The 20,529-nt window shown below is 36.2% G+C and overlaps 1 protein-coding gene across 4 annotated transcripts in view; it reads right to left on the reverse strand.

The window, feature by feature from the left end:
* Nucleotides 1-1,700: 1,700 nt before the first annotated feature.
* tead1b (TEA domain family member 1b) overlaps nt 1,701-20,529 on the reverse strand; it is an 82,074-nt gene continuing 63,245 nt past the window's right edge. For all 4 annotated transcript variants that reach the window (XM_059347677.1, XM_059347704.1, XM_059347686.1 and 1 more), the window contains 9 exons: nt 18,284-18,295; nt 16,713-16,844; nt 16,382-16,428; nt 14,765-14,823; nt 10,976-11,100; nt 7,278-7,451; nt 5,498-5,638; nt 4,352-4,504; nt 1,701-2,531 (listed from right to left, as the gene is read on the reverse strand). In XM_059347677.1, the coding sequence (XP_059203660.1) occupies nt 2,418-2,531; nt 4,352-4,504; nt 5,498-5,638; nt 7,278-7,451; nt 10,976-11,100; nt 14,765-14,823; nt 16,382-16,428; nt 16,713-16,844; nt 18,284-18,295 (957 nt within the window). In that variant the 3' untranslated portion in view covers nt 1,701-2,417. The remainder of the gene's footprint in view (nt 2,532-4,351; nt 4,505-5,497; nt 5,639-7,277; nt 7,452-10,975; nt 11,101-14,764; nt 14,824-16,381; nt 16,429-16,712; nt 16,845-18,283; nt 18,296-20,529) is intronic.

Below are 20,529 nucleotides of genomic sequence, written 5' to 3' on the forward strand. Positions count from 1 at the left end.
TTTGTTTGATCTGTTTGAAGCTGGAAATTTTAAACCAAAGGCACTTCCTTGCTACCATGCAGGACAGGACGATAGATTGACTGTATCTCTGTATTTTTTTTTTGGTCTTTTTACGACAGGAAAGGCAGTCAGTCTGTGTTTATAGTACACTCGTAGAAAAAAAATGCTGATATTTTTTAGGAACATATGAGAATAACCTGGTATTATTGGCTTAAATTTAACTTAATTCAACATACTGCCTTTTTAAACAGCAAAAAAACTATTTATAGAAGTGTACCAATTATAAAAACATCATTTTTTTAATGTTAAGATGTACCAAAGGTTATTTTTGCCTGATTTTAGACTTTTGAACAAAGCAAAGGGTAATGTTAGAGTGTATTCTAAGGCACTGGACATCTACACTTTGGCAGATAGTATTGTGAATTTCTTACACAACGTATAAAGAGTCTTCCCGCGTAGAGATCACAGTTTAAGTGGCATCTTTTGGAGTTCTCACAGCTAAAACATGTTTAAGGCTCGGGATCGGCGTAGGCCACAGAAACATGTGAAGATAGTGTGAACGTGAAGGCAGCACCGCTCTGGTTCGGAGTTTTTTAAAACCCCGATCGCAGAGAGGAACGATATTCTGAGAGTTATTCAGGGGGGCGAAGCCACAGCTCACTGCTGAAGGCCTGCTGTCTACACGTGATTTATAGTGTTGTGATAGTGTTGTTCTAAAACCACACGTCTAAAAGAAAGAACACAAAAAGTAAGCATCACTAAGGCAAGTCCAGGAAGGGGAACAAAGTGCTTTTGGACAAGACGAGAGTCCGGTTTGAGTAATTTTCGCAGTACTTTCACCTGTCTGAACCCTTAAAGTTCTCCTTATCAGCTGTCACAGAGAAAAGACTTGAATCTGCAGCACAGAAATGCTAAGCAGGTGGTAAAACGTCCTACATTTATGGAGTAGATGCAGGCAAAATGTTTGTACACTGTAAAAATGTCCCGTTGTTTTTACAGAAAAAAAATGGCAGCTGTGGTTACCAGAATATTTCTGTAAAAAATACAGTACATATGTCAACATCTTTACAGAACAACTTGTACATTTTACATCCTAAAACTGTAGTAATTTAAAAAAGCTGGTGATAAATGCTACCGTTAGCTGGCGATCGATAGCATGCTAACGTTAGAGCCCATCATAGCATGCTACGATTAGCTGGCAATCAATAGGTCTTAACGTTAGCCGCGATCAATAAAAAGCATTTTAAAGTTGTAGATTATACCGTCCTTTACTGCTAATTTAACAGGATGATGCTGTTTTTATACTAATTATTTATGCAAAATTTACATGCAGATTTTGCTTATTGTGCACTGAATACCAGTAAAATTTACAATTTGTTCTGTAAAGTTGTTAACATTTGGTACACTAGTATTCAGTGTACAATAAATAATAACTGAATGTTCATTTACTGGTATTCAATGCACAATAAGCAAAATCTGCATGTACATTTTGCATAAATAATTAATATAAAAGCAGCAGCATCCTGTTAAATTAGCAGTTAAGGACGGTATAATTTACAACTTTAAAATGTATTTATTTTAAATTACTATAGTTTTAGGATGTAAAATTTACAAGTTGTTCTGTAAAGTTGTTAACATTTGTACTGTATTTTTTGCAGAATTATTCTGGTAACCACAGCTGCCATTTTTTCCCTGTAAAAGCAACAGATTTTTTTTTTACAGTGTAGTATTTTCACAGTGCATTCATTCTGTTAGTGTCTAAGACTCGGAGTGCTTCAACAGGGATAAATATACGACTGAAAGCTGAGTTTTCTTTAAAGAAAGAGCAGTAACTGTGATATTTATAGCCACTTGCTTCCAACCGTCTATGCAGTGTTGTGTTAGTTTAGTTTCTTTGGAGAATCTATTGGCTGTGGGTGCATGTCTGTATATCTACAGTATGTACGCTCACAAATTATGAACTACAGACACACGAAACACACTCAAACATATTACACAGACCACATCAGGCCGCTGAAAGAAAAGGCCAGCATCCTTTTTTTTTTTTTTTTTGAAGTCTACATAACAAAGCAGAAGAAGACGACACACATATTTTTCATTTACCAAATGAGTCTAGTAAATTCTTTAAAAACGGCCACATTTATACCCAACGGAGACCAACTCAACATATTTAAAACGAGGATTCCCGCATTTAAACATAAAACAACTGTACCGCAATTCACAGCTGCAGTCAAATAACAAACACTTTATATTAAAACAAATTTATAACAACTGACTTCACCCAATACCATGACCAAAAAGCATTGTAGGTGTGACTTTCAGGTAGAGGCACTGCCACTTGTCTTGAGGTTGGTAAGTCCTTGAAAAGAGGGGGATGGGGGGGTGGGGATGGGGGGATTGAGGGGGATCAGAGCCTCTCATTCCTTTACCAGTCTGTAGATATGATGCTGGGCGCCGTGCTCACTGTTTGACACTTCAAACACACACGCCATACATAGCAGCGTCTCCTGGGTGTCCCTATTCGTCACCACCTGCAGGAGAAAACACAGAAACAGTCACTTGAAGTAGAAGGACTGAAGCTGGATTTTCAGAACAACAAACACAGAAATTAAGATGAATCAATCTTAGAAGTTTGCAGTGTTGTTTAAGTGCTTTTCTTTAAACATTAGAGCAGTTTGCATTTCCTAATTCTGGCCTGACTCTCTAGTGTACGGTGGCCCAGAGAGCTCACAGCAACAGCAACTTAAGAAAACACATGCAAATACACAAAACACAAGCAGACTGAGAAAACATCAATTTGACAACACAAGCGCTGTTAAGACCACAACACAACACAATAAGAAAATCAGCTGCAAATAGACCACAACACAAAAGAAGTGTTTCCAGAGGACACTTAAAAGTGATGCACACGTCTAGCTGGCGGTCGATAGCATGCTAGCGTTAGCGCCCATCATAGCATGCTACCGTTAGCTTGCGGTCGATAGCTTGCGGTCGATAGCATGCTAACGTTAGCGCCCATCAGAGCATGCTACCATTAGGCGGCAGTCAATAGGTGCTAACGTTAGCCGCGATCGATAACGTTTGGATGTTGGATAAGCCAAAGGAAAAACAAGGCAAAATTTATTATGACTTCTTTGAATCTCACACCACATAGTCCATTCCAAATCAACTAAAACTAACACTAAAATTAATAAAAAACTAAACTAAAACTAAACTAATGAAATATCTAAAACTATTATAACCTTGGTTTCAACTAGGACTAAAGTAACTTGACATATTTAATATTCTATAAGGAGGAAACAAACAATATAATAGATCCTTCAGTATGAAAATGTAACTAAATGTGCAGTCAGAAGTCGACTTTCTTAAACTTTCTTATATTGCACCTAGCAGTAAAGTGATTTGGCTGCTTTATAGGACATTGCTCTTTAAGCACATATAAACTTAAGCAGTGGTGCTCTTTTAAATGTAAGGGAATATGCAAGCCGTCATTTCTGTGTGAGCAAACACTTGAACACTTAAATAAGAAATGAACTCTTAAAACAAGATAAATTATGTTACACTTCTAAATCTAAAGTTTTTTTTATCTTGGTAAGAAACAAATTATTGTGAGTGCACTCGGGCCAGTTCATCGCTGCTTGCAGCTTTAATTTATCTTGTTTTAAGAGTTAATTTTTTATTTTAAGCGTTCAACATGCTCATTTCTAGATTTAACAATCTTAATTTTAAGAAATCTTGTCAAGTGAAATTATCTGTCCATGTAGCAAGATAATTTCCCTCAGATTTAGTGTTTTTATCTTGTTTTAAACAAGATTTTTTGCAGTGAGAACATGAGGAAAGTGGCATTTCAGCCACAACAGATGAATCTATTAAGCAGTAAGTAAAGATCCTTTACTTTGACACGTCATCCTGATCATTGCATAGCCTTCAAATCAGTAACTGTTCATTATTTTTTATACTATTATTCAAATGCAGTTTATTAACAAAAGTCCTCCCTTTGGTATTTAGCGTGCACAGCCCCAGGTAAAGACATCTGCCCGTCTTTTTATTTGTTTTTTGCTCATTGTTGAATGTCGCTCCAGGACCCCATGTGATGGCTATTAACGGGGGTTCCTGCCCCTTCTGATCCTCCCTCTGCCCCTCCAGATAATGAGGCTCGTCACACTGTGTTTCATCCTCTGTGGAATGAGAGCAATGTGAGAGCAGCGAGAGGAACTCATCTCAAGGCCCGGGCAACCCCCACACCCCGTCTTTGTTATTGATAAAGCCAGCTGGAGCCCCCAGCTCACCCTGACAGCAAAGACAAGAAGAAGAATGAGCTTTCTCCCACTCAGGTCGGTGTGGTGATTACCAATAAGATCGTGAAGTTCTCCAGAACGCTGTTCATCATATATTTCTCTGGCAGATGTTTTAGTTTATGGATGAAGTTGATCATGTATTCACACATGGGAGATCGGCTTATCCGGTAGACGAAGCGTCCGTTCTCAAACCGCGCGTATTCAGTCTGGAAAAAAAGAAGGAAAGTAATTTTTTAATGTGTCACATGACCTCCAGGAGGCCATATTGAAAACCTATTTTGCAGACTTTTCCAAAAGGAAACAGCTTTGCCATTATGTGCCACACAAAAAAAATCACTAAAAATGTAATTTCCTGGCCCTTTTCCATCTGGAAAATAATATTTCTACTGATTAGGGTTGTCAAAAGTATCGATACTCAAAAAAGTATCGATACTAAAACGTTGGATCCGGATACGATACTCATTTTCAAAAGTATCGATAGTTTATTGTTATGTGTGTAAAGCATAGCCAAGGAATGAACAGTTATTTATATTTTTTTTATCAAGCTTGCCTAATATTGTGCACAGCATACAACCTCAAAATATTGTTCTAATTACTATTGTTTATTGTATTTATTTATTTTTTGCACTACCTCAGACCTGAAGCTTGTTATCATAGTTGCAGTTTCTTTTTGCACAACTGTTTTTTATTATAAATATTTAACCTGTGGTTCTGTTCATTTTTACATGTTGCATTTTTCTTGTTAATAAAAATATTTCTGTTAAATTTTGGGGTCTTTGTTTTTATCCTTGTGGTATCGAAAATGGTATCGAGTATCGAATATTTTCCTGAGTATCGGTATCGAGTTGAAAATTTTAGTATGGTGATAACCCTAGTACTGATAGGTGAGTAAACCTTAATTTTTGATAGTTTCATACACTGTTGAAGACATTAATTTCAATGGTTCAATGGTTCAAAATGTTTCCTACAGGCAACATTCAGACAAGAAAAATGGTTAAAAAAGTTCCTTTTTATAATGTTTTTAAATGTAAAATGTTATGTATTGTACTCTGTTGAAGCTACTGAATCTGTTACACGTTTATCAAATAAATTATGTTAAAATTAACTTTAAAAACATTCTTTAGTATTTAACCTATAGGTATATTTACAGCTTTTAGCCTTTGTTGTGATTCACAGGATGAACAGATTGGAGTTCGTACCTCCACTTTCTCCACCACCTGCTTGCCGAAGGAGCAGACTTTAGTTGAACATGTGATGGTCATGTTCTCTGAGCTCTCGTACTGACTCGTCACTCCGTAGAAAGATCCAGTATCGTCTTGAATGTTGCAGTTCAAATCAGCCTGGGAGCCAGAAACAGAGAAACAGAGAATTAGGCTTCAATTTACAGGGAATAAACAATTCACACAACCATGGTAAGGAGCAAACAAATGTTAAAATGGTGACATAAAATACTTGAAGTAGTGACAAAATATTCTTGCAATTTCGTACAAGAAGTAAATCTGTTCAGATAGATGAACAGGAAAAATACATCTCAAAAAATTAGAATATCGTGAAAAAGTGAAATATTTTTTGTCAGTTGTTTTAGAAAGTGGAAACTGTATATTATATAGATTCATTACACAGAGTGAAATATTTCAAGCCTGTTTTTCTGGTAATTTGGATGATTCTGGTTTAGTAATAATAATGAAATATATATATATATATATATATATATATATATATATATATATATATATATATATATATATATATATATATATATATATATACATACATACACGGTCATAGAAAAAATTATTAGACCCTTTTTCTTCAATTTCATGTTCATTTTAGTGCCTGGTACAACTAAAGGTACATTTGTTTGGAGAAATATAATGATAACAACAAAAATAGCTCATAAGAGTTTAATTTAAGAGCTGATATCCAGACATTTTCCATGTTTTTTGTTGTTGATAACAACCAAAACCATTACCAAGAAAACCCTAGAAAATGTCTAGATATCAGCTCTTAAATTAAACTCTTATGAGCAATTTTTGTTGTTATCATTATCTTTGTCCAAACAAATGCACCTTTAGTTGTACCAGACATTAAAATGAACTATAAATGTTACATACTGCATACAACTAGTATGTAGTATGAAATTCATATTATCTGCACTTGGTGTTTTATAGGAAGTCAGAATTTGGTTTGAATGTGGCGTCTAAAATTTTTAATTAAACTCTGCTTTAAGACTTTCTTTGTCAGTGTTTAATCAAGAGCTGTCGAGATTAAGCCCGTGGAAGATCTCCGCCACATCTGAATAAGCATGTAAATGTGTCCATATTGGAAAGGAGATTCTAAAGAGGATTAAATGAAGTTATGTTAAAAGACTGATTTACAAGGTTGAACTGGTGTGCTCCCGGAGGGCAGCCTTTCTGTGCCCTGAACATCCTGTTCATTATGGATACAAAAAGAGGAGACATCCTCCTACAACATTCTCCTCCTTCATTAAGCAAAGCAGTTATACATTCATTATTGTGCAGATTCTGTCTTTCATTTGAAATTTAGATTGGTCGGTCACTTCAAAAGGAATTTGAGGGGACTTGGTCCAAGTGCACACGGTCCTACTTTGTTGGCTGCCGCTAGTTAGCATTTTGCATCAGGGAGGAAATACATGCAATGTTTAAACAGCCATTAGGAGTGCAACCAGGTCACTCCATTGTTTCGAGATATTACATTGAATTAGTGAGTGCTTTGATCAAAAGCTCCCCTGCTATGCACGTCCAAATATAGCAGAGTGCATTCTGCAAACATTAAGAGAGCAATCTTCTCTGTGTAGACTGATTACACCCAATCACTAAAAACCTGAGCAGACTGTTACTGATTCTGCCATCAGACGTTCCACAGTGATATTAATACTGATGTGTGTTAAAACGTAATCCAGCTGCAACGCTGCCATTTTATATGATGCTTAGAACAAAAAAAAAAAAAAACACTCACCCAGAATTTTATAAGGAAGAAGGAATTCTGGGGACCTTTTCCGTACAGCTCCTTCAGTCCTCCTTTCTTTTCTGGGAATTTGTCGTAAATCTGACGGATGTCCACCGACTCCAGCAGGGCGTCGCTGTACGAATGATTCGTCTGTCCGATATGTACAAATAGGTGCTTGTTGTACTGAAAGAGAAAACAAAGCAAAGCATACTTTAAAATATGGTGCTCTATTAAAGGTATCAAAACTTGGAGAAAATCAAAAATCATGATATTTTTGGCCACATCTATCAAAAAAAGCAAAAAGCGTCTGTGTGTGTGTGTGTGTGTGTGTGTGTGTGTGTGTGTGTGTGTCTAAGGCATATCTTGCTGACCTGAGATTTTGTATGTGTTTCGAAGGTGTGCATCCTCGATTTTGAAGATTATTGAATTCATTTTTCTAAATATCATTATTTACATAGGATTTGTGGCGGCATTGCACTGTTTCCGATCGGACGCCTTTTAGTGGAGCTCCGCCCCATTGTGTGATAGGCCTACACCTGGTCAGTAACACAACTCACTCTGGATTTCCACCCTGACTCATCTCATCTGGAAGTCTATTTAGCCTACCTATCTTTAGGAGTTTTAAAGTGGCTACAACTCTGAAAAAAAGGTGTGTCTAAAAACAAGATAAAAACACTAAGTCTAAGGGAAATGATCTTGCTGCATGGACAAATAATTCCACTTGACAAGATTTCTTAAATTAAGATTATTGAATCTAGAAATAAGCATGTTGTACACTTAAAATAATCTTAATTTAATAAATATTGTCTAGTGAAATTAGAATTCTGTCCATGCAGCAAGATAATTTCCCTCAGATTTAGTGCTGCAGTGAAGGTTCGACTTTCCAATAATAATAGTTTCCAGTGAATATCAATGTTCAATGTGTATGTGCTGGATGGTGTGGTACCTTATGAAAAGTAAGTGTTTTATGGAGTTGCAGACGTTGTTGTAGCGCGATTAGCATGCTAAGCGGAGATTTAGCTTTATTCACTTCTTATGTTGCATTACTATGTAATTCAGGGATGACATTCATGTTGCTTAGAGTAATGCCCATAATCATTTGATATGAGATACTTACATGCAATATAGTATATCAGCTAATTGGGTTCATGTTAAAGTACTTTTAGTGCAGCATACTGCGTAATGTGCCATCTCACCATTAGCATGCTAAGTGGAGATTTAAGCCCTTTCTTCTGCATCAGTTTGATCCATTGAAAACAGTAAAAACTTTATTAACTGACAGCTAAGAATAATACGGACAGAAAGATAGCATTTCTGTGTTATTTATTATGTTACACTAGCAAGAGGCGTTAGCATTAGCTACAAAATACAGTCTGGCACTATACGAATACATACTTCCTACGGGCTGACTTTTAGTCCTCTTACAAGTATTTACAGAAAATTACATCACTTTACTGTAATGCAGCCTTTTGCCATATTGGGATAAGATTATATCTAATATCACGATAGACGAAATATCAATAGTCCATCCCTATGATCTAGAACAGTCAAACACACAGTTTCAATCTTTCAATCTCAACACAAAAAGGCTTACTGAAACAAAATAAATCACTTGTGACAAATCACTAACATAATAAACAAGTTAGCAAGAATGATATTGGTAACAGCACGCCCCCAGGATGATAACCCCATGCAACACTGCTTTTTATTTGGCTCTCTGTCTGCATGGTTTGATGTACAAATTTGGAAATCTCATGCTGCTCCGCTGCTCGCCAAAAAACAAACTGATCCCCTCATTTGTATTAAAACAAGCTGAGAATGCCCGACTGCTTCACCCAAATTCTCTAAGCTTATAAGTTGTGACTTTATTACAGGCTGGAAATCTGGTAAAACCTAAAAAAATCTCAATCTGATCGAGATATCCATCTCTGCGTGTTAAATAGAGCTGCAACAATTATTAGATTAATCGAACAATAATCCATTATTAAATTAATCGTCAACTATTTTGATAATCGAATAATTGGTTTGAGCAGTTTTTTTAAAGACAAAAGTCCAAATTCTCTGATTTCAGCTTCTTCAATGTGAATATTTTTGGTTTCTTTGTTCCTTTATGACAATAAACTGAATATCTCTTTGGTCTGTGGACAAAACAAGAGATTTGAGGACGTCATCTTGTGGTTTGGGAAACACTGAGTGATATTTTTCAACATTTTATTGACCAAACAACTAATCGATTAATCGTTTTAAATAATCGACAGATTAATCGATAATGAAAATAATCGATAGTTGCAGCCCTAGTGTTAAGTTATTCAAAACCATACAGTAAAATTAAAGGCAAGATTCCAAATATTGTCTAAAATCTGAAGCAGAATGTGATCATTTGTTAATCCTTTAATTGAAACTGGAAAAAGAGTTTATGTCCAAACTGATTAACTTTTTGGAAATATACACATTTTCAAATTATCCCAACTTTTTTTTTCAAATTTTGGTTGCATTAATTTCCCCAAAAGCTAATGGTAGGTGGCATAATTCAGTCTTCACTCACGTGAAAAGCAATATTTCTGCATCAAATGCAACTACAATCAACCTAAATTGATATATATATAAATACATAAATTGATAAAAGTTGAGTGCTCTCTCAAATTTGTTTTGCTCAAGTTATTTCTTCCAATTATCAGCTGAAAATGTTTGGATTTGGTTTTACAATAAAATTAAAGAAAAGATTCCAGATATTGTCTAAAATCTGAAGCAGAATGTGATCATTTGCTAATCCTTTCATTGAAACTGTAAAAAAGATTTCATGTCCAAACTGACTTTTTTTTTTAAATGTACACTTTTTCACAGCATCCCAACTTTTTTTTCAAATTTGTGTTGCATTAATTTCACTTCAATTTATTCAACTCCACTCACATGAAAAGCAATATTTCTGCATCAAATGCAACTAAAATCAACCTAAATTGACATATATAGAAATATATAAATTGATAAAAGTTGAGTGCTCTCTCAAATTTGTTTTGCTGAAGTTCTTCTTCCAATTCTCAGCTGAGAACATTTGGATTTGGTTGTACAAAGTGGATCAAAGTTGTGGCCTGTCCAACCTCAAAATCACGATGCATAGCCGAAAGCAGAAAAAGAAGCAAATGAGAGAATAACATTTGATTTTCAGAGGCTCGCTGCCCTCGTCGTGACTGTACGAGACCCTGTCATGTGGCGCTGCACTTGAGTTTAAAAGCTCACAGAGCAGCCTCTGCAGCGTGTAGCCTTCAGGGCAAATGCAACAATTTCAAGCATTAGTCTGAATGTAAGATTAATGGCTGTTGTCATGTGGTACTGATGCCAAAATAAAGTGCACAGAAAAATGTGGACAAACATTAAAAATTCTGCTAAAGCAAACAAAAAAACGTGAGACTCGAAGCTGCGGGTTGTGTAGCTGGGCTCAAGTCTGCAGTGTAAATATAGTTCTGGCACGCCTTGTAAGGAGCTGATTAATATACAGTCCTTCATTATTTCTGCAGGTTTTCATGCTGTGTGTCCCCACAGGCCAGGCTTCTCCCCTCTCAGCTTGTTTTGGCCTCCTCTCAGCTGACTCTCTGCCTGGGAAAATGTCCCAGTGTATTCATAGAGGGAAGGACTGGGTGATAAGAGGTGGACTGAATGAACACCATGAGATAGTGACATTTCATGCTTTAGTGTAACGCTCCACTCACTGAGTCGGGGTCTCTCTGCTGCTCGAGGAAGGCGGAGAACTCCACCAGTCGGAGTTTAGATGTGCCGATGGAGCGTCCCTGCCATGCTGGTGCTGTGGGGGCCGGAGCGGCTGTGGGCTCGTAACCTGCAGGAACATCAGAACAATAACATCAGCCCTGTCTGTAAGACAGGGGTCTCAGAGTCAAATTACCTGGGGGCAGCTGGAGGCAGTATCAAAATGACCAAAAAAGACACAAAATGACAAAAAAATACACAGAATTACCAAAAAAGACCCAAAATTATTTTAAAAAAGACAAAATGACCAAAAAAGACACAAAATGACCAAAAAAATACACAAAATTACTAAAAGACACAAAATGATTTTAAAAAAGACAAAATGACCAAAAAAGACACAAAATGACCAAAAAAATACACAAAATTACTAAAAAAAGACACAAAATGATTTTAAAAAAAGACAAAATGACCAAAAAATACACAAAATGACCAAACAAATACACAAAATGACTAAAAGACACACAATTATTAAAAAAAGACACAAAATTACCAAAAAAAAAGTAATTAAAAGGGACCTTCCACACACAACACGGTAAAGTGGCCCGCGGGCCAATTGCGGCCATTGTGACGATATTTTGTGGCCCTCACTTTGATATGGAAGTTTAATGGGAGTTTTATATGAATGGCACTTTACCGTGTTGTGTGTGGAAGGTCCCTTTAATTAATTAGTAATTTTGTGTCCTTTTTTGGTAATTTTGTGTCTTTTTTTTTAATCATTTTGTGTCTTTTTTAAATAATTTTGTGTCTTTTTGAATAATTTTTGTGTCTTTTTTGGTAATTTTGTGTCTTTTTTTAGTAATTGTGTGTCTTTTTTGGTCGTTTTGTTTCTTTTTAAAGTAATTTTGTGTCTTTTTAAATAATTTTGTGTCTTTTTTGGTAATTCTGTATCTTTTTTGGTTGTTTTGTTTCTTTTTTTTAAGTAATTTAGTTTTTTCAGTCATTCTGTGTCTTTTTTTGGTCATTTTGTATCTTTTCTTGGTCATTGTGATACTGCCTCCAGCGGCCCCAGGTAATTTGAGTTTGAGACCCCTGGTGTAGGAAATAAAACTCGCATGTCGTATTAGAGATGCTGTTTGAAAGGTTTCAGGGACGTCATCCAGTTTGTTTAATTTGTCCTGATGTTATTATTACAGTGATTCAGTCCCTTTTGCTAAAATAAAACTGTCCAGCAATTTTACAACCAAAATGAAATGAATATTTATGTGAAAATTACAGCTGCAGCTGCCCTTGAAAACAGGGTTTTAGGTCATAGCAGCGCTTCATTCTGGAAGCATTTATTTGCACAGATTTGCTCTTATTTAGGGAATTTGTAGGATTCATAAATATTTTTAATAGACTAAAATATGCAACTGGTCAGTGTAATATGCAGAAATATAGTTTGGGGCAAAAGAATAACAAACAAGTGATACTTGAAAAAATACAGATTATAAAACTAAATTTTTGTTCTAATGTAACAACACAAAATCTTCACATGGTGGAAAATAAATCTCTCAACTTCTCCTTGAGATTTGTTTCCCCAGCTGACAGTTTGCTTTCTGATTTTTAAAAAACAAACACTTCTCATTTATAATCAATCATAAATCACAAAATAACTTTAAATGGGCTAGAATGAATCAGTAGTCAGTGCATGTCTTGTGAACTACTTTTCATCCAACTTTTATGAGCAGGTTTTAAGAAAATTAAAGAAAAACCTCCTGAATAAGGGTTAAATATGTTGCATGGCAGGGTTGTATATAGTTTCATTAATTGCTAATATGATGCAATATTATGTGCTTGAAGTCAGTGGTGGAATAAAACTGAGTCCACATAATCAAGGACTGGTCTAAAGTGTTTTTTCATACTGCATTTTAGAGGGAAATAATGTACTTTTTACCTTAATGCAATTATTTGACTTCTTAAATTATTTTCCATATCAAGATTTTGCTTAAAAGCATATTATGTCCTTCTATAAAGGCTTTTTAAAAATAAATTAAACCACCCAAAAGTATATACCAGTACAGCTAAAACGATTATGTGGATTGACTAAATTATTGGACTAACTATTTTTATAATTTTATAAAGTACTTGGAGTTTGGTATTAATTTTAGGAATCTGAATACTTCTTCCACTCCCACTGCTTGAAATCTTACAATTAAAAACTCAACTTTAGCTGCTGACAAAACCTGACTGATAAAAACTGCAGTTTTTAACTCTGATTTCATTAAACCAGGTCCTGAACGTTTCCTTCCCTCCTCCCTGCTGTAGATAAGATGATCTGGTGGGTTCAAAGTCTCAAAACCTGCTTTTATTCTTCTTCTTGTTATCTCCCGAGCTTGTCAACCTCTCACTGTAAAACAGATGTGTTGATAACCTGACGGTCCTCACAATGAGATAAGAGGAACAGGGGCCGGATTCACCAAAGTGTTCTTAAGAAAAAACTTAAGAAAATTCTCAAGAAAAAAAAATAGGATGTTCCTAAGAATGTTCTTAAATGCTATTCACCATTTTTTTCTTAAGAATCGTCTTATGTCTTAGGAACTTCTTAGTTTTCTCACTTAGGACGTTCTTAGATTTTTAACCTCCTTAAATAATATGTTCATAGTGATTAATGAAGTAGTATCAAATACAACAACTGCCTCTGTGATTTACTAAGAGAACATTGTAGTGTAATCTAGGAATAGTGTCACATGTCACACAGACTGAAAGGACATTTACATTATATGTCAACTGACGAAATAATACATTTGTTACCACAATGTCTAGGGCTAAACTAAATATTAAAGAAATCAAATGAAGTTCATGAAAAAATTGTTCAAGTAAATCCATATCAAGACTTTCCTTTCCACTGTAGCCGTTTTCAGTGTTTTCGGTGCAAAAACATGGAATTCCCAACTACAGGATTTAAAAGGTTGTACAGATATTAATAGATTTAAAAAAAATGTACAAATGCAGAAAAAATTGTCAATATGTACTGGAAACTTAAACTGATTGTTTATGATCAGTTGTTTTTTGGTCTTTTGTTTTGAGATGTAAACATGTACTTTTCTGGGTTTTTGTTTGTTTTTTGTCTTGTTTGTTTTTGTTGTTTTAAGTGTTTTGTTATAATCAAAGTTTTGTTGGTGTAGGCTACTGAAAATCAATTGTATGTGATGTCAGACCATCTATTTTTATTGTTCAAGTAAGGGGCAGACAGATATAAGAAATATTTTCCTCTTGCTGCTCCTTTCCAATCATTAAGGGGTAAAGTGTGTCTCTGTACACATTTTGTTGTCCACCTTCGTGAAAGGAACAAAATAAATAAAAAATAAAAAAAATAAAAGAGTGCTGAGGGCTTCTCTTAAAGTTGTGAAGAAATTTCAGAAGAAATCTAAGAACTTTGTTTTCAAGAATCTCATTTGTTCTCAAGTTCTATCTTAGGAAAAAACTTAAGAAGAAAGTTAAGAAAACAACTAAAGAAAAGATAAGAATTTCTTCATGAATACCAAATCTTCTTCAATTTTGTCCCAAGAGCAACATTAAGAAAAAAGTGTTTTTTAAGAAGCATTTTTTCTTAAGAATGCTTTGTGAATCCAGCCCCAGATTTTTACAGCTGATGAGTTTTTGAACTACGACGTGGAGACGGAGCGAGCTTTAACACAGTAAACAGTTGGCACATTTTTACTTTGCTGTGTGTGTTATCTGACCTTTGTCCTTTAAACAAAGGGTGGAAATGTGACGGTTTTTCCTTGATATTTTACAATGAGGTGAAGTCTTACTTGAGATGGTTGTTGTGACTGGCTGGATGGGGTAGGCTTGCTGGGTGAAAGGCTTAATACTGGAAGAGAGAACAACAGACCCATCAGAACAAATGGTGGTAACACTTTATATTAAGGAACACATATTCAACATTGATTAGTTGCTTATTAGCATGCAGATAAGTAACATATCGGCTCTTAACCCATTTAAGGCGGGAAATCGTTACCGCATTTCTACCATTAAAACCGGGGGCGCTGTTGTGTTATTCTACCATTAAAGCTGGGAAAGAGGATACGTCGTTTTGTAGTATTTGTAGTTTTTTCTACCTATTTTCGGTGTCTTGGCCAATGAAATGCATCAGAATACATGTGGGAGTGTCGCAATGCATCATGGGACTTTTCCAGAACTTTGGAATCATGGCGGAAGACGACTATAGCGGAGGGAGCTCAGATATAACAGCTATAAGCTCTCAAATACTTTTTGAATTTCATTTCTATCTGCTACAGAGGCTGAAAAATCTATTATTTAGTAGGAAGAGTTGACGCTTCTGTTGAATTTACAGAAAAACTTCAGGTTTTAGGGGCTGATTTTAAAATCACCAATCAGAGGTTTTACAGGCATTTTTTCCAGGCGTTTTAGGCCTAAATGGGTTAATTAGTCATTAAGTAGTTATTAATGCCTTATTCTGCATGGCCTTATTATACAACTAATAAGCCATTAACTAAGAGTTTTCCCCGAAACCATCGAAACAGCAAATATCCACCTTGTCCAGACCTTTGACATGACTGGTGGCTCCTTTTGGATGAGGATTGGTAGATTGTAATGTCAATCATTTCTCTACCAAGTGGGTCACTTGGCACCAATGTTAGTCTACCAGTGAACCACCATTTCCATGATTTCGTTCACCGATATGTAGAGACTTATAAAGTCCATACAAAGTAAGTAAGTATTAAGATCATAACTCATATACAACAACTCCCTTACTTACTACTAATAAGCAATAATTCTGAGGTTATTGAGGGAAAACTCTTAGTTAATGTCTTACTGGTTGTATAATAAGGCCATGCAGAATAAGGCATTAATAACTACTTAATAATGACTCATTAAGAGCCACTATGTTACTTATTTGCATGCGAATAAGCAACTAATTAATGTTGAATATGTGTTTCCTAATATAAAGCGTTACCCAAACAAACCTGGTCTCACAGGAATCTGTGAAATAGCCATGGAATAACTCAAATTTCCGTGAAACTTTTTCCTATTTGTTTCTGTCCAAGTCACGTGACTTTCAAGGTCCCGGCGGTCAGAACAAAAAACATGGCGGACAGTTCTCTCATTTTTAGTGAAAAAAAATTATATTTTGACTTAGTTTCTGCATAAAAATGGATTTTGATCACATTTCTAGCGAGAAATATATGTTTTATTTTCTAAATATTCACTCAGTGAATGTACATAATCACTTTGTATGTTGGAATAGCCACGGGATATGACTGTCATTAACTTGCATTGTAGCGAAATCCGTGTCAGTTTCACGGAAATTTGAGTGATTCTGTGGCTATTCCACGGATTCCTGTGAGACCATGTTGCCCAAACGCTACTAAAACACACTAAGGAGTTTCTGTTGTGATGCTACTTACTCTTGTGAGGATCCCGGCTGACCGGCTGATATCATCCCCTGCCATAACTGGAGAATTACATATATTAATAGACAACAAAGCACCAAGAACAAAGCACATATGATTGTGAGCAGCTGTTAGCGACGAGATCAAACTGGATCTTAGCGGAGTGGATGTTAGTTATCTTGACTAGCACTCCTTTTGATCGTGTGCTTATCTGATAGGGGCAGTTGTGCAAAGCTGTGGTGTGTAATGTGATTTGGCCCCGGGTGTCGGCGTGCTTGGCCCCGCCGCCGCCCTGGGTGAAGCTGGACACGACGGATCAATAGAGGGGTGCCGACAAGGCTCTTACCCCTGCTCCGGGGAAGGCTGGGCGCGGGATGCCTGGCAGGCCCAGCTTGTTGTGAATAGCCGTGGCAGAGACGATCTGAGCCGAGGACATGGAGGCCATGCTCTGGAGGGCTTTGTCCTTCACGGCTTGGTCCTTTAACAGCAGTCACAAAAGGCTTAGCACTCTCACAGAAAGGGGGAGGTGGGGCATGTTGCAGAGGTAGCAACAAACAGACTCCAAACAACACACTAAAAGCACCACCGACCTCTCTAACAACAGTAAGCTGCAGGCAGGTTAAAGGAAGATGCATGTGCATCACTATTTAAGTGTTTTTACAGGAATGTGCCAAACAATGACAATTGGATTCCAATATACAATGCAATAGCAGTGGTATGCACTTAAACAAGCGTTTGCTTGTTGACTAATCTACCAATAAAATACTTTTTTTTAAACTCATTCAGCTGAACTTCTATCAAGGCTGCGTGTGTCTACATATCAAAACACAACTAAACACTGTGAAGAATTTCTCAAGTAAAGACGAAGGACGCCAGTCCAACTAAGTTTCACAGTTCCAGTTAGTTTCTTTTTCTTCAATCTTTGGGCAAAATGTTTAAAATTGATCTGGATGTATCTACAATGATCGTAAATGGCCACAGAGAGCACAGAGGGCCTTTAAACCTCTGAAGTCCAGCAGATTTTGGTTCAAATTTGTCAACTTCCGATGCATTTATTTCTGTCTCTGTTTAGCATCTTTCAGTCTGTCCTTACATCACATGCATGGCTCCTTTTTCTCCACACAAACTTGGCTATCAGTCAGATTTTTCATTTTATTTTAATTAACAAAGTATAAAGCTGCCAAGAAGCAAAAAATACAAACAAAAGACACAGGTGTCTATGGAAATTAACCTTTTTTACCAATTATACCCACAAAAACAGCAGAAAAAAAATAAAAAATAAAACTACAAAACAGTCTATTTGCATGTAAATTAAAAATAGTAATAGTTTGCATTGTAGAAAGAAAATACACATTTTAAAAACAGTCTAGAAACATAAACAGCACACTATGAAAACTCCTATGATTTCACTTTCAACTGGCTTTCTCAACTTGTCTATATATCATATATAAATAAAGTTATTACTGTAAATAAAACGTGTATTTTCAATAAATAGATGGACTCCAGAGGGTTAAAGCCTGCAGAACACTGCACATTGTATGTTGTTTTGGACATGGTCCTTTGTTAATGTGCAGCTATAGTTATTTAGTGACACTGAAGCTGTTAAATTCAGTGTAAATTCTGCAGCAGAGTGCACACTGGGGCAACCCACACACACACTAGCAAACCCATGCAGACTGACTGGTGGCAGAAGCTGGACGTAAGCATGCTGGCAACAGATGCTGGTGGAGCAGAGTCAAGCTACAGTGTGATCATGGTATGATGACACAAAGAGACACCACTAAACTGGGAAAACACTGGGCAGCACCTACTGGGTCACTATGGCAGGAGCACAAATGCAAAACTAGCAGCTGAAACAGGAGACAGGAGGCCCTATAGAAGCAGAAACAGCCTCACACACAGAAGGAGAATACTTACCATGCTCGTAACCTAAATGCAAACAAACAGGGTTTTATTGAAAAATCCATTTGTTGTGAGTAAGTCAACATTTTTTAAACCGTTAGTGGAGTCTGCATGAAAAACCAGCATGTAATCAACACTTAATAACAAAGGATTACGAAATTTGTATTTACAAATTATCCTTGGTCTCTGTGGCGAATGTCTTGCTCTCTATAATTTTCACAATCTGATCAGTAGTCATCACTCGAGACAAAACAACAGAACAGTAACGTAATGACTGTAATTTCACTAAAATGCCATAGACGAGAGCAGAAACAGCAGGTTTTCATTGATGCCCCCTGAAATGAAGGGCACACTTGTATTTCTCTTTGCCCCTGGACTCTAATTTGCTTTAAATGAGAAAAGACAGGGATTCATACAAAAGCTGTCTGTTTTTCTTTAGACAGCCGCCTGTGCCCTTGAAAGACCAGGCATTCATGTGGCTAGCTGCCTGTCTGACTCTTTCTCTCTCCCAACACACACACACACACACACACACACACACAGACAGATTAATGAGGGGTCATTAATTAGTGTTGAACACTGGGAGTGGAGCAAAGTGTGAAAGTCAAAATGTATAGTCGCTTTCCCCGAGAGAAGAAGAAGAAGAAAACAGCAGATGGGTGGAGTGTCCTTTGATATACAAGCATTACTCCATAAAATACCTCAAATTACAGGTCAATATTATTCAAGATGACTTCTTTCACGTTGCTTTTCTCCCATTTTAATAAACCATTGTGGAGAAGCTTTCTGCAGTGATTTGAACAGAATTCACTATTGCTGAAATAAGTGACAAGAACGCTCTGAAATGACGACATCTGAACCGGCAGGAAGGAAAGCGGCCGACAGCCGTCCGTGGCTTTGTGCCAGTCTGGAGTTATCAACAGACTGAAGGAGGGAGAAGAAGAAAGCAGAGAGAGAGAGAGAGAGAGAGAGAGAGAGAGAGAGCAGCTCAGAGAGAGTCAGCCATCAGACCCGTTCCCTCGGACCGGCAGCTTCCAGCCACTCACCAACAGCCAGCCCAGCATGCTTTCCCGACATTTGCACACTTTGATTGTGGTTTTAATAAATTATTAAAGATGTGCATGGAGTAAAAAGTAGAGCCTGACCAGTATAGGCTGATAAATTAGTTGGTTTTAGCTTATTAGAGCCGGTAACGGTGTGAATCAGCTGATTGGTAACTAGAAACTGCAGGACAGACGTGACTTACTCACAACAAATGATTTTTTCAGTTTGATAAACAATAACTCTGCCTTTCACTGCAACTGTTTTTAATGTTGTTGCATGTGTTTTCTCTGTACTTTCAACATCATTGTCCTCAATGATTCCTTGAGAAATAAATAAAGGATGAATGAAATGAAGAAAAAATAAGTTTTTGATGTTATTTGACACAGTTTTTAAAACGTTTTTTTTTTTTTTTTTTTTTTTTTTTAAAGGAATTTCTCTGTAGGTTCATCAATCAATTTGCCAGTTTGTTCTGGACTGAAATATCTCCACAATCTTAGATGGATTGCCATGAGGCGATGATGATTTTTTTTCCCAAATTTTCCCAAAAGCGAATGGCAGATGGCATAAATCAGTCTTCACTCACATGAAACGCAATATTTCTGCATCAAATACAACTACAATCAACCTAAATTGATGTATATAAAAATATATAAATTGATAAAAGTTGAGTGCTCTCTCAAATTTGTTTTGCTGAAGTCCTTCTTCCAATTCTCGTTTGGATTTGGTTTTACAAAGTGGATCAAAGTTGTGGCCTGTCCAACCTCAAAATCACGATGCATAGCCGAAAGCAGAAAAAGAAGCAAATGAGAGAATAACATTTGATTTTCAGAGGCTCGCTGACAGTCTGGACAGTCTTACTTATTTTGTTTACTATTCTTTCAAAAACTTAATTTAAGAACAGCCTACCGCATTTTTTTTTTGTTTTGTTATGTATTTTTGGCCAATATTGTTCTTATGTTTGATGTAAATGTGTGTACATATATATATATATATATATATATATTAGGGTGCATCAAATTTGAATGGGAATTTTTAATTTCAAAATATCAATTTGGCTGGGATTGCATTTTGTTCCACTTAACATAAAAATGACTTTTGCAAAGTTTTGAGGAATTCCATTGAGATTTAGGGGTGCCACCTAACACATGAACTTTGGTGAAATTTCGAAAAATTTGCAATTTTTGGTCTAATTGCCAAAAGGTTGACCTGGAAATGTT

The sequence above is a fragment of the Centropristis striata genome, chromosome 2 (assembly GCF_030273125.1).
Source record: "Centropristis striata isolate RG_2023a ecotype Rhode Island chromosome 2, C.striata_1.0, whole genome shotgun sequence".
Taxonomy (NCBI): Eukaryota; Metazoa; Chordata; class Actinopteri; order Perciformes; family Serranidae; genus Centropristis; species Centropristis striata.